The sequence below is a fragment of the Salvelinus fontinalis genome, chromosome 41 (genome assembly GCF_029448725.1).
Source record: "Salvelinus fontinalis isolate EN_2023a chromosome 41, ASM2944872v1, whole genome shotgun sequence".
Classification (NCBI taxonomy): domain Eukaryota; kingdom Metazoa; phylum Chordata; class Actinopteri; order Salmoniformes; family Salmonidae; genus Salvelinus; species Salvelinus fontinalis.
The window spans coordinates 24,265,818-24,279,675 of NC_074705.1; the positions used below are offsets into that span (position 1 = coordinate 24,265,818).

General features: G+C 44.2%; 1 protein-coding gene across 1 annotated transcript in view; it reads right to left on the reverse strand.

Moving 5' to 3' along the window:
• Window positions 1–10,468, reverse strand: part of LOC129840375 (striated muscle preferentially expressed protein kinase-like) — a 62,307-nt gene extending 51,839 nt beyond the window's left edge. The window contains exons 1-2 of the mRNA XM_055908201.1: window positions 10,368–10,468; window positions 9,616–10,155 (exon numbers count right to left, since the gene is read on the reverse strand). Coding sequence (XP_055764176.1) covers window positions 9,616–10,009 — 394 coding nt within the window. The 5' untranslated portion in view covers window positions 10,010–10,155; window positions 10,368–10,468. The remainder of the gene's footprint in view (window positions 1–9,615; window positions 10,156–10,367) is intronic.
• Window positions 10,469–13,858: the final 3,390 nt, after the last annotated feature.

The window sequence follows — 13,858 nt, forward strand, 5'->3', positions numbered from 1 at the left end:
AAGCAGGGACCGAGAGACTGAAAAACAGCTTCTATCTCAAGGCCATCAGACTGTTAAACAGCCACCACTAACATTTAGTGGCCGCTGCCAACATACTGACTCAACTCCAGCCACTTTAATAATGGGAATTGATGGAAATTATGTAAAAATGTATCACTAGCCACTTTAAACAATGCCACTTAATATAATGTTTACATACCCTACATTACTCATCTCATATGTATAGACTGTACACTATACCATCTACTGCATCTTGCCTATGCCGTTCTGTACCATCACTCATTCATATATCTTTATGTACATATTCTTTATCCCTTTACACTTGTGTGTATAAGGTAGTAGTTGTGGAATTGTTAGGTTAGATTACTTGTTGGTTATTACTGCATTGTCGGAACTAGAAGCACAAGCATTTCGCTACACTCGCATTAACATCTGCTAACCATGTGTATGTGACAAATAAAATGTGATTTGATTTGATTTGCTCTCTGCGTCTGACTCCACACCCATCACTCTCCAGACGTTACAACTGTAATAGTCTTTTAATAGAACAGAAGCCATTCCTTTGTTGTAACGTAGCTCAGAGTCAGACGCTGTGGGTGGTGTAGAGGTCCAGGCCCAGGTGACAGACACAGTGGGCATGTCTGTACTGACTGCTGATGACCACACAGAAACCTGATCCTATCACCTAATCCTGGCCCCCTCCAGGCCTCAGACCATGGGACTGACGCCTAACTAGAGAGAAGGAACATAAACAGGACCAGCGCCAGGCCAAACACGGAGGCGCCTCATCTCATGATCTGGGGTGAAATTTCCCCTTGGTACAGATCTAGGATCATCTTTCCTCACCTGACAAAATAGGTCAGTTCCCTTAATATGGCCAGTGGTGGAAAAAGTACCCAATTGTCATACTTGAGTAAAAGTATAGATACCTTAATAGAAAGTTACTCAAGTAAAAGTGAAAGTCACCCAGTAAAATACTACCTCAGTAAAAGTCTAAAAGTATTTCGTTTTAAAAATGCTTAAGTATCAAAAGTAAATGTAATTGATAAAATATACTTAAGTGTCAAAAGTAGAAGTAAAAGTATAAATCATTTCAAATTCTTTATATTAAGCAAAGCAGACAGCTCCATTTTCTTGTTTTTAAAAGTATGGATAGCCAGGGGCACACTCCAACACTCAGACTTTATTAACAAAAGATGCTGCTGTGTTTAGTGAGTCCACCAGACCAGAGGTAGTAGGGATGACCACGTGTTCTCTTGATTAGTGTGTGAATTTCAAAATGTTCCTGTCCTGCTAAGCATTCAAAATGTAACAAGTACTTTTAGTTGTCAGGGGAAATGTATGGAGTACAATCTGGTATTATGGTACAATTATGGTAGTATAATATTTTCTTAAGGAATGTAGTGAAGTAAAAGTAAAACTTCTCAAAAATATAAATAGTAAAGTACAGATACCCCCCAAAACTACTTAAGTAGTACTTTAGAGTATTTTTACTTAAGTACTTTACATCACTGAATACATTGTGGTCCGTGAACATGCACTGTGATGCATTCTGGGAATGTAATGGGATTTCACATCACACAGATGCCTCTTGCTAGTTTATCTCATTCTCTAGGTCTGGTCTGTGTTAGTTACAGGACTGGATAGTGGACTAGGGTGATAAAGAGAGGAGAGAGAGGGGGCAGAGACAGACTGAGAGAAGGAGAGAAAGAGAGAGGGGGGGCAGAGAGAGACTGGGAGAGATACTATGAGATACTCTATGCCTACAGTATGGACTAAAATTAGGAGGTACTGTATCTACCATGTGACCAGACAGACAGGCAGTCGGGCTGACAGACATACAGACAACTGGGGGGGGGGGGACCCTCACTAGTGTGAGATAATGTATTTACAACTGCAACCCACAGCTGAGTCTTTGAAGTATTGCAATATTATCCTTTGAAACAATGTACTCCCTAGTATTTACTGTACATAGTACAGTCATTTTATGGATGCAATGCCCAGTCATTTTTCTCAGCACCTGTTAATAGTTGAGAGCCTAGAAAAAGAGACTATCCACAGAGGCAGTGCGTGTCTAGTTATCATCATCGGGGGATGCTGTGAATAGCCTGCTCATTAGATGAGTATTATTGGTTTGCACTGGAAGCCTGTCAGCCAGCCAACACCTGTTAGGTTTGAAACATCCTGGTCCCCAACTAGAATCAGAAGAATAGGTCAGTGGCGTTGTACAATTCAATATTCTATAAGGAGGTAATGGAAGAGAATGAACAGTAGACAATAGGAGTCTGATGAGGTCTTCTGTGTCTGTTGTGACCTCATCATGGTCCAGTCCATATTTACTTCGTCCCAGTAAGCACAACAACATCAGATTGTCATAAGATAACAGATAGCTGAACAGTAAGAAAGAACCTACTCAAGAGCCCAGACACTTCCCACCTTTTCCGTGTGGTTGGTTAGAACGAGTTCTAACACTCACCTTTGGGTTTCTTTCTCCTGGGGCCGGTCACACCGTCCCTCACACTTCTCAAAGCCTTCCGAGCATCCAGATACTCCTTCTTTAGCATGACTCCAGTTGATATCTCTCTCACTCTCTTATTCTTTTAACACTGGGCCTCTCAGATGTGTAATCCTCGTTAATCAAACGTCCGTCTTCTTGTCGAACTCTCAAATCACCATCAAATCACAATCTAAGCCCATTCCTCTACACTTGACAGTTCTTCCTGGTTTTACCCGTAAATCCTGACCTTAGTGAGGTAAGGATGACTTATTTTAAAATGGCCACTTCTCCTTAGTTGGAATGTGTATCCCAATCCCATGGAGGCAAGGGTGAATATGAGATCCTTAAAATGGCTTCTCCTCCCAGACTCCTAGATGTCCTGTCTACTTCATGGCCAGGGTGAGGACATATTCCTTAAGATGGCTGCCTCAATGCGCCTGATGGTGCCCTCTGCCTCGCTCAGGCCCTCTCTCTCTCTCTCCCCCGTTCCCCCGTTCCCCCTTACTCCAACACAACAACACCAAGCCCGGCGGTCTATTTCGAGTGGGCTATTGTACACCCCTGTTACCCCTGCTCTGTACCCTTACAGTGGACCTGCCCTCCTGTAATAAGGAGATTACAGACAGGGCTGAAACAACCTTTACTGTCTTGTCTGACTCTCTGCTTGGACTGAGAAACCCCCTACTAGTGACAGACTGAAGAAGGCTTCCTGTGATCCTGTGATGCACTGAAACAGAATCTGAACTCATTAAAGAACAGAGAAAGTTTGAACACAACTTATTGAGTGGGAGTTGTTTACATTTCTGTCTGTTTTGACAGCCAATGAACATGGCAAAGATATTGTTGTCAGCCATGAATAACTTCAACAAGCTGCTTTAAAGCTGGAATTCTTAATGGTGAAACTGCTACGTCTGTTGAGTCTTGAAAACCCGTCCTTAGGCAACACAGTGACTAGGTTTCAATGATGGACTCTTTTGGCGTAAAGGAAGTACTGCCTACGTCGATAAAGAAATAAAATCCGGGGACTCAAATCACAAGCCAGGCATGCCAGAACATTGCAACTTAAAACCAACGTTTGCAGGCAAAACCTTTGCAGTGGTTTTAGTGAAGGTTGAAGGTGATCTCCGTATTGCTAGCTACTATTTTGTATTTTATTTAAGCTGATAAAGTATTGATGTAGGCAGTGAGGTAGTTCCTCTTTGCCAAAACAGTCCATCATTGAAACCAGACTCTAGTCACTGTGTTGCCCAGCAAACACAGTGACCAGCAAACAACAAACACAGTAACAGCAAACAACAAACACTGTTTTTTCCCCTCTGATATCATCACACTTGCGATAGAACAGCAGAATATGCACTGTCGTTGTTTTTTCAATGCTGCCGAACATGCCTCCACCTCTGTTCAGTCATCAAAACAATAACTATAACAAAGGCTCTGGGCAGTGGTGTAAAGTACTTAAGTAAAAATACTTTAAGGTACTACGTAAGTCGTTTTTTAGGGTATCTGTACTTTCATTTACTATATTTATTTACTTTTACTCCACTACATTCCTAAAGAAAATAATGTACTTTTTACTCCATACATTTTCCCTGACACACAAAAGTATGCTTAGCAGGACTAGAAAATTCACACACTTATCAACAGACCATCCCTGGTCATCCCTACTGCCTCTGATCTGACGGACTCACTAAACACAAATGCTTTGTTTGTAAATGATGTCTGAGTGTTGGAGTGTGCCCCTGGCTTTCCATAAATAAAAAAATCAAGAAAATCAGCTGTCTGGTTTGCTTAATATAAGGAATTTTAAATGATGTATACTTTAACTTTTACTTTTGATACTTAAATATATTTTAGCAATTACTTTTACTCAAGTATGACAATTTGGGTATTTTTTCCACCACTGGCTCTGAGGGAGAACTATCTCTGTTTCCCCTAAAGCCGATTCGATCTTTAAGTAACTATAAAAAGTAGAGGTGAACTTTTGAATGACGGACCAAAATCAGAATCAATTTGACAGGCTAAAAACACATGCACAGAGTGTGGTGGTGGACTACATTACATTCTAAATCTGAACAGGATTGTTCTACTATGTCTGACGTCACTAAATCGGTCTCCTGCTTGAGAATATCAGATGTTAGACACGTAGACCAAATGCTGGAGTGCATATATACCCACCGACAGTGTGAGTCTAAGACATGGGTCTCTAACTGCACAGTAAATATATTCTGAGGGTGGGAATCCACCCTGTCAACTTGTCACGGGGTCGTTAAATTACAGTAGAGTTCTGGTTAGCGTAGCATAGCTAGCCACACAAACTCCCTAGATCCACAAGGACACTGGAGTGGACAGTCACGATATTTGGCATAACAAACTGTAGTTATGGAATATGGGCCAGAGGCGTGGGAGGATCAAGTTCATGTCCTCCCAAGCTTGGGAGTATCCATGTACTGTTGCATTCTGGTTTCATTCCCAGAATAACAAAATGGCATAGGTTTGAGAGGCCAGTCTAACAGCATGCATGTTTGGTAACTTGAAGGGGGTTTATATAAGGCATTCATAACACCTTTATGGATGTTTCATGTAGTCTAAATACCATGTCAGCTAAAATGTCAGCTAAAATACCAGTTACTTGGATAGCGCTCAGAGAAACATGATGTAACCGTTGGGGTAGTTTACACCATTAAACATCTATCGTGGACATATGAAACTGACAGATTCTCGTGGACAGATGAAACGTTGAGGATCTGTCAAGGCTCAGGTATAATTATGTGATTACAAGCAACAATAGTTTCTGATTTGGTCTTTTGTTGTTGATTTTTGGACCAATCAGTATGGGGAGAAGGCGGTGCTTAAGCAGTTACAGTGATTTTCAAGCCTGTGTGTGTATGATATACAGTTTCCACTAGATTCCACAGCCACAAAGTAAAAATTGTCTGTATCGTAAAAATGCATGAAAACAAAATCTGCCCATGATAAACACTGGTGAAATTAAAGGAAAGGAGGGGTTTGGTTGAGAGTTTCTGTTTGCGAGGGAGCAGACTTCACTTCCTTCTGTTGCGCAAGGGTAACCATACTTGTTAACAGCATTCCCCCCAGAAGTAAAACAGCAAATTACAGAATTTTGCGAGCGGATTTTACTTCTGGGTAACCAAGATTATAAGAGTTGTAAAATCATTGAATGTGTGAGGGGGTTACGTTTACAGACTGACCTCATGTCAAGTCATTGAAGTGATTCAGTGGTCAAAGCGTAAACACTACTAAGCGAAATATGATGTGTCAAAAAGTATCACAGTCACAGACTGGTGGCTTGTTGTGGCATGGTCAGTACTGACATATGGTGCTTTTTGACTTCTTAAAGGGCCAGCCTCAAAAGATACCTACATGTGATGCATCTAGTATTTTCTACATGCATCTATTACCAGAAAAAACACACACACACACACACACACACACACTTCCTCTATCCTTTTATACATCTATATCTCCCACTCCCTCAACCCTCCCTCCCTCCCTCTTTCATGATGATGACTGTGATTGAGTGTGACTGTCCATAGTCTCACCCCCACTGAGGCACTGTGGTGTTGCTATAATTACATCACACATCTCTGGAACACGAACCCCCTGGCACATACCATGCCACAAATAAGAGAGGAGGGGGTAGAGGGAATGGAGGAGGCAGAGAACCACACAGGGGTCTGGGGGCAGGGAAAAAAGAAAGAGAGAGAAAGAGAAAAAGAGAGAGAGAGAGGTGAAAAGAAGGGCAGAGAAAGGGGAGATAGAGTGTCTGAGAAGAGGCTTATTGGTCATGGTGCATTGTCATGGTGGGAGATAGATGGTCACATGCAGGTTGAATATCACCAGGAGGAGAGAGACACAGAAACCCACCAGGAGGAGAGATAGACATAGAGACCCGCCAGGAGGAGAGATAGACATAGAGACCCACCAGGAGGAGAGATAGACATAGAGACCCACCAGGAGGGTGAGACACAGAGACCCACCGGGAGGAGAGAGACACAGAGACCCATCAGGAGGAGAGAGACACAGAGACCCACCAGGATGGAGAGAGACACAGAGACCCACCAGGAGGGTGAGAGACACAGAGACCCACCAGGATGGAGAGAGACACAGAGACCCACCAGGAGGAGAGAGACACAGAGACCCACCAGGGGGAGAGAGACACAGAGACCCACCAGGAGGAGAGAGACACAGAGACCCACCAGGATGGAGAGAGACACAGAGAGCCACCAGGAGGAGAGAGACACAGAGACCCACCAGGAGGAGAGATAGACACAGAGACCCACCAGGAGGAGAGAGACACAGAGACCCACCAGGATGGAGAGAGACACAGAGACCCACCAGGAGGGTGAGAGACACAGAGACCCACCAGGATGGAGAGAGACACAGAGACCCACCAGGAGGAGAGAGACACAGAGACATACCAGGGGGAGAGAGACACAGAGACCCACCAGGAGGAGAGAGACACAGAGACCCACCAGGAGGAGAGAGACACAGAGACCCAACAGGAGGAGAGAGACACAGAGACCCACCAGGATGGAGAGAGACACAGAGACCCGCCAGGAGGAGATATAGACATAGTGACCCACCAGGATGGAGAGAGACACAGAGACCCACCAGGAGGAGATATAGACATAGAGACCCACCAGGAGGAGATATAGACATAGAGACCCACCAGGAGGAGATATAGACATAGAGACCCACCAGGAGGAGATAAAGACATAGAGACCCACCAGGAGGAGATAAAGACATAGAGACCCACCAGGAGGAGATATAGACATAGAGACCCACCAGGAGGAGAGAGACACAGAGACCCACCAGAAGGAGAGAGACACAGAGACCCACCAGGATGGAGAGAGACACAGAGACCCACCAGGAGGAGAGAGACACAGAGACCCACCAGGAGGAGAGAGACACAGAGACCCACCGGGAGGAGAGATACACAGAGACCCACCAGGATGGAGAGAGACACAGAGACCCACCAGGAGGAGGGAGACATAGAGACCCACCAGGAGGAGATATAGACATAGAGACCCACCAGGAGGAGAGATAGACATAGAGACCCACCAGGAGGAGAGATAGACATAGAGACCCACCAGGAGGAGAGATAGACATAGAGACCCACCAGGAGGAGATATAGACATAGAGACCCACCAGGAGGAGATATAGACATAGAGACCCACCAGGAGGAGAGATAGACATAGAGACCCACCAGGAGGAGAGATAGACATAGAGATCCACCAGGAGGAGATAGACATAGAGACCCACCAGGAGGAGAGATAGACATAGAGACCCACCAGGAGGGAGAGAGACACAGACATGACAAGAGAGGGGTAAGAAGGTTCTAGGCAGAGACTCAAGAATGAGACCAAGATGTCAACAGGAGAGGGGAGAGAGTTGAGGAGAAAACAAGAGGGTGTGATTGGTGAGGAGAGAGGGGGAGACGGCTGAGGAGCGAGGGGGAGAGGGCTGAGGAGAGAGGGGGAGAAGAGTGGAGTGAAAGGGAGAGAAGGTATAGGGGCTGAAAGTGATAAGCAGAGATTGTCTGGCGAAGGCCAAAGACGTCCCCAGGAAAGGGAGAGAGGGGAGAGGAGTATGGTGGAAAGGAAGGGCAGTGATTGCAGAGGAAGAGGGAGATCAAGAGAGAGAGGTGGGAAGAATGAGAACCGATAAAAGGGCAAGGAAATAGATGAGTAGAGATGGGGAGGGAGTGAGAGCTGAAGGGGAGTATAAAGAAGATGAGATGAGAGGGGAGTGAGTTAGAGTTCCTCGTCTAGCCTTTCAAAAAGGCCGATCCATCTCTCTCAGGCTTCAGCTGACTGTCTGTTACAGTGAATTTATGCCGTCAGAACTCCCACCCTAAGCAAAGGAGCCCTCCAAAGCATTCTAATTATAGCTAGTATCTCATGAAACAAGGGGATCAGGGCAATGCTTTCGGCTTCACCAGGCACAAAGTACAAAAAGTGTCCTTCGTCGTATCGTCTTCCCTTTAATAGCGTTCTCACCGTAAGATTCTGTCCTGCGTCCCAAAATGGATTACTATGTCCTTAATTGGGGAGGACGGGCTCGTGGTAATGGCTGGAGCGGAATAGGTGGAATGGTATCAATGTGTTTGATGTATTTGTTTGATGCCATTCAATGTACTCTGTTCCAGCCATTATTATGAGCCGTCGTCTCTCGGCAGCCTCCACTGCCACTATATAGTGAGTAGAGTGCAATTTGGGACACAGACAGACAGACAATGTGTTGGATGGCTTTGGGTTGTGGGACACTACGTGTGGAGCTCCAGTTACAACTGTTCATTCTTTCATGTGATGTGGTCCAGACTAATGACATGGCCTTTACTGACTGGTGAGCCACATAGCATTTGTCTGATACCTTTATTAGATCTATTAAAGGGACAGCTCTGCAGGCCCAAATGTGATACTGTAAATACACAAATAAATACACAAACATCTATTTACAGTCATTCAAATGGAGTAATCTCTCTCTCTCTTTCCACCTCTCTATCTCTCAGTTACACCCTGGACAAAATGGCCGCCATATCACTTCGGTTTGTTCCAAACTGCAAAACAACAACAATCATCCAACCAGGGGGTCAGAAGTTGAAGGGTTCAACTGCTAAAAGATCACAGCGACAGATGACATGGGGGTCACACCAGCCCCACCCTTAACCGCTACGTCTCAATTTAGACTGAGGAGCCAAATTTAACCTCACCCCTCTCAACACTCTCAAGTGTTGCTAGCTGACGGGTTCTACAGTAGAAGTCATTTTGAAAGAGCAGGGTTGAAGTACTTTTGAAAGAGCAAGGGTTTTCTAGAGTGGAATGGACAGCTATTTGAGATTAAATAAATTAAATTAAATATTAAATAAATTAAATAAATATACCACCTGCAAACCTGTTGGGTACATTGTTGTTGGCTTTTGTAAAGATTGGTCCTTTGCTTACCGAGCACCTTTTAAAAGTAGATGGATAACAGATGTTCTCCTGCATGCTTCCCTTGTAGACTTACACAATGTTTTGTGAGGGTTGTCCCCATGTTTCAATACTTAGCAAACACAGATGAATCATAATGTTGTCCCAATGTTTCCCCAACGTTACCTTCTCCCAGGTCCATAACGGCAAGCAGGGCGCTGCTCTGAGCCTCCCCCAGGCAGTTGCTGGCCACGCAGGTATAGAGACCAGCGTCACTGGCCTTGCAATCCCTGATCCACAGACCCCCAACATCCTTCTCCCCAGGCAGGGCCAGGAGATCATTGTTACGGTACCAAAACAGAGAGGGGGCAGGTTGACCCCCCACAGACACCCTCAGGCGGATATCACACCCTGTCCCCACTGCAGCCTTGCGAAGCTTGCGCACGAACACCGGCGGGGTTCGACCTGGGTCCCCTGTGTCCGGAACTACATGGTCCTGGGAAACTTTGGCCCGTTTGGAGGGGATACCAGGACTGAGGTGTGTGCCGCCTTCCGCCATTTTCTTTGGGTTGGTGCTCATGGTTCTGAACACTTCATGTTCAAAAGTGACAGCCTTTCAGATATGGGTTGCAGTTACTGAGTGTACGGAACAATCCTTATGAAATCATCCATTGGTACTTCTATTCCTTGGTTGGTCAGAGGTACCTCTCAGCATTCCAATGGAGTCTGTGGTTACATAGATATACAGTAAGTTACTGTCACAAATGAAATGACCATGCAGCTGCAACGATGCAGTCCACTTATAGACGCAAATAAAACACAGAAGGTAAACAATTAACTTATCATCATAAAGTTACCCCAAATCCCTCAATAAATATCATGCCAGTGAAGGGACAACATGCCTTTAACCCATTATGAACCCCTGATAATGAACTTACCTCGTCACCTCCCAGAAAAATATGCAATCCATTTTTTTCACATCCTCGCAAAGTCCAGTTAAGGTAACAAGATCTGGGAAGCCAAATATTTCATCTGGAACAAATTAAAGTGTCCTCTCTCTGCCTGTCCTGCTGTCCACTGGAGCCCCTGGTGTAAGTTCACCTGGATCATCTAGACTTAGCCGCCACCGCTACAGCCCTTTGAAGGGGGTCTGGGGCTCTACTTAGACCCCACCGAAGAGTGGAGAGAGAGAGAGAGAGATCTGACCTATGGAGGCTCCAATGTCACCACTATCCAAACTGGCTCTACTTGGACTCAAGGAGAGTGGCTCTAGTGCACCCACACTACTTTTTTTTCTTGTTAGGAGTTAAGCTCCCTCTCGCTCCCTCGCTCCCTCGCTCCCTGTCTCTCCCTCGCTGCCTGTCTCTCTCTCCCTCGCTCCCTCGCTCCCTGTCTCTCCTTCGCTCCCACTCTCTCCCTCGCTCGCTGTCCCTCCCTCGCTCGCTCTCTTTCCCTCGCTCCCCGTGATTGAGTCTCCTGGTAGGTGACGGGCAAGTGCCCCCAGCCTTGAAGTGACAGCTGCATCCTGGATAGGTCACATTTTTTGGCCAGCCCATGTGCCCCTGCCCCTGCCTCTGCCTCTCTCTCACACACGCAAACCAAGCTTGTGTGTGTGTGTGTGTGTGTGTGTGTGTGTGTGTGTGTGTGTGTGTGTGTGTGTGTGTGTGTGTGTGTGTGTGTGTGTGTGTGTGTGTGTGTGTGTGTGTGTGTGTGTGTGTGTGTGTGTGTGTGTGTGTGTGTGTGTGTGTGTTTGTGTGTGCGTGCGTGCGTGCGTGCGTGCGTGCGTGCGTGTCAGAGTAGAGAGGGGAGCCAAGGGCAGTAGATAAATGTGTTCTGATTCATAAGTCAAAGCTAAGCACCCAGCAACATAAGAGCACATGTATACTAACAACTACTGGTAGCTCACATGCATACTAACAACTACTGGTAGTTCACATGCATACTAACAACTACTGGTAGTTCACATGCATACTAACAACTACTGGTAGCTCACATGTATACTAACAACTACTGGTAGCTCACATGCATACTAACAACTACTGGTAGCTCACATGTATACTAACAACTACTGGTAGCTCACATGTATGCTAACAACTACTAGTAGTTCACATGCATACTAACAACTACTGGTAGTTCACATGCATACTAACAACTACTGGTAGTTCACATGCATACTAACAACTACTAGTAGTTCACATGCATACTAACAACTACTAGTAGTTCACATGCATACTAACAACTACTGGTAGTTCACATGCATACTAACAACTACTGGTAGTTCACATGTATACTAACAACTACTGGTAGTTCACATGTATACTAACAACTACTGGTAGTTCACATGTATACTAACAACTACTGGTAGTTCACATGCATACTAACAACTACTGGTAGTTCACATGTATACTAACAACTACTGGTAGTTCACATGTATACTAACAACTACTGGTAGTTCACATGTATACTAACAACTACTGGTAGCTCACATGTATACTAACAACTACTGGTAGTTCACATGTATACTAACAACTACTGGTAGTTCACATGTATACTAACAACTACTGGTAGTTCACATGCATACTAACAACTACTGGTAGTTCACATGTATACTAACAACTACTGGGAGTTCACATGCATACTAACAACTACTGGTAGTTCACATGTATACTAACAACTACTGGTAGTTCACATGTATACTAACAACTACTAGTAGTTCACATGCATACTAACAACTACTGGTAGTTCACATGTATACTAACAACTACTGGTAGTTCACATGTATACTAACAACTACTAGTAGTTCACATGCATACTAACAACTACTGGCAGCTCACATGTATACTAACAACTACTGGTAGTTCACATGTATACTAACAACAACTGGTAGCTCACAAGGAAATAAAACCCCAAAAATGTAATTACTTCTCTAAAATGTTTTTAATCTCACAATCTGGTGTTTTTGTTTTTCATTAGGTTTCATCATATTAGATTATTAATTGGTCATTTATAACCTCATACATCATTGACAGCTTGTCATTATGACTAATTCTGAGTCACAGCAGTAGGAGGAGAACCATGCGTGCTGGTACGGGATGAATAAACCCCATCTACAGCTCCTCTGTCTGTCTGGTCACCATGGAAACAGACTATATAGGGCCGTGGACTTGGACCAGAGTCATATATTTAGAGAGTACATCGCTCTGACTTGGGCAAAGACCATCCTCTGGTCTAGGCCTCAAGCAGAGCATGGACCAAATGGTGATGTGTGCAAAGAGGAGACGTATTGCTAATAATCAATACAGTGTCTGTCTGTCTGTCTGTCTGTCTGTCTAGCTTACCAATTATAGTCTTCACACCAACGTGCAGTGTTGGGAAATTATTTTTCATGTTGAATTATGTGCATCCAACACTTTGTTAAGAGGTTACAAATGTATCATATTGCTAAAAGAACGCCAGTTCCTATTATTTGAAGCAGCTTTGGATAGAAAACGCGCCATTTAGGATGCACCTGCGGTGATGATGGGAGCGCATCTGGTGTTTATTTTCAGGCAAAAGTCGCATAGCAACAGAGTTTATCCATCAATCACACGAACTTGGACAGACCGCTCCCTGCAAACTGGCCAACAGTTGGGTAAAACATTTTTAGTTTTTGAACTATGTATTTTATGAAAGTCGGGTTTTGCGGAGGTTTAAACAATATTTTGGCCTATAACTTTGCCGGTTGAAGCGGTTGGCCTTAAAGTCAAAACGTGTGCAAAAATGTATCCTCTAATTTTATTGCCTAAACTTTCTTTCCTTTATTGCCTGAATTTCGCTAAAGATACCTTTGTATAAACTATACTGTAACAGTAGTCCTGTGCCTGACCTACATTTATTGTATATTTTCGTATAAAACAATTGTTTATTTATGACAAGAAATAAGTTGCGCGCTACTATGGAAATGTTGCTCCTCCATGCGCTCCTTTATTACGGCGTTTCGTTCGTAATAAACGCGCCAACAAACGTAGAATTGGAACTAAAACTTTTAGTTTGCTTATGGACGAAAGCTGGAATAGCTGTTTTAAATCGGCAAACCTCCATCCTCATTCAAAACGTTGAATCAAATCTTCATATCTGGGGATAATTTAGATAACTGAGTGTATCTTAGGCTACTTAATTTAAAAAAATTGTATTGAACTGTTAAAATTAACTGATCTGGGACTTGGACATTTTTTGAATGCAAAGTCAACTGCTTGTAAAGTAAAAACACAATTTCCCCACTTCCAGGTATGGATAGCATTCAACCTCTGTCTCCATAGTGACAGTTCAAGTCTCCAACATTTCAAGTCTTTGGTCTCCAGGGAAACCACCCAGCCACAGCTCCATCTAAAGCCTCCAAAGTCAAAGTCAAACCTCGGAAACTGCTAAAACTGCTTACTCACGCAGCCCT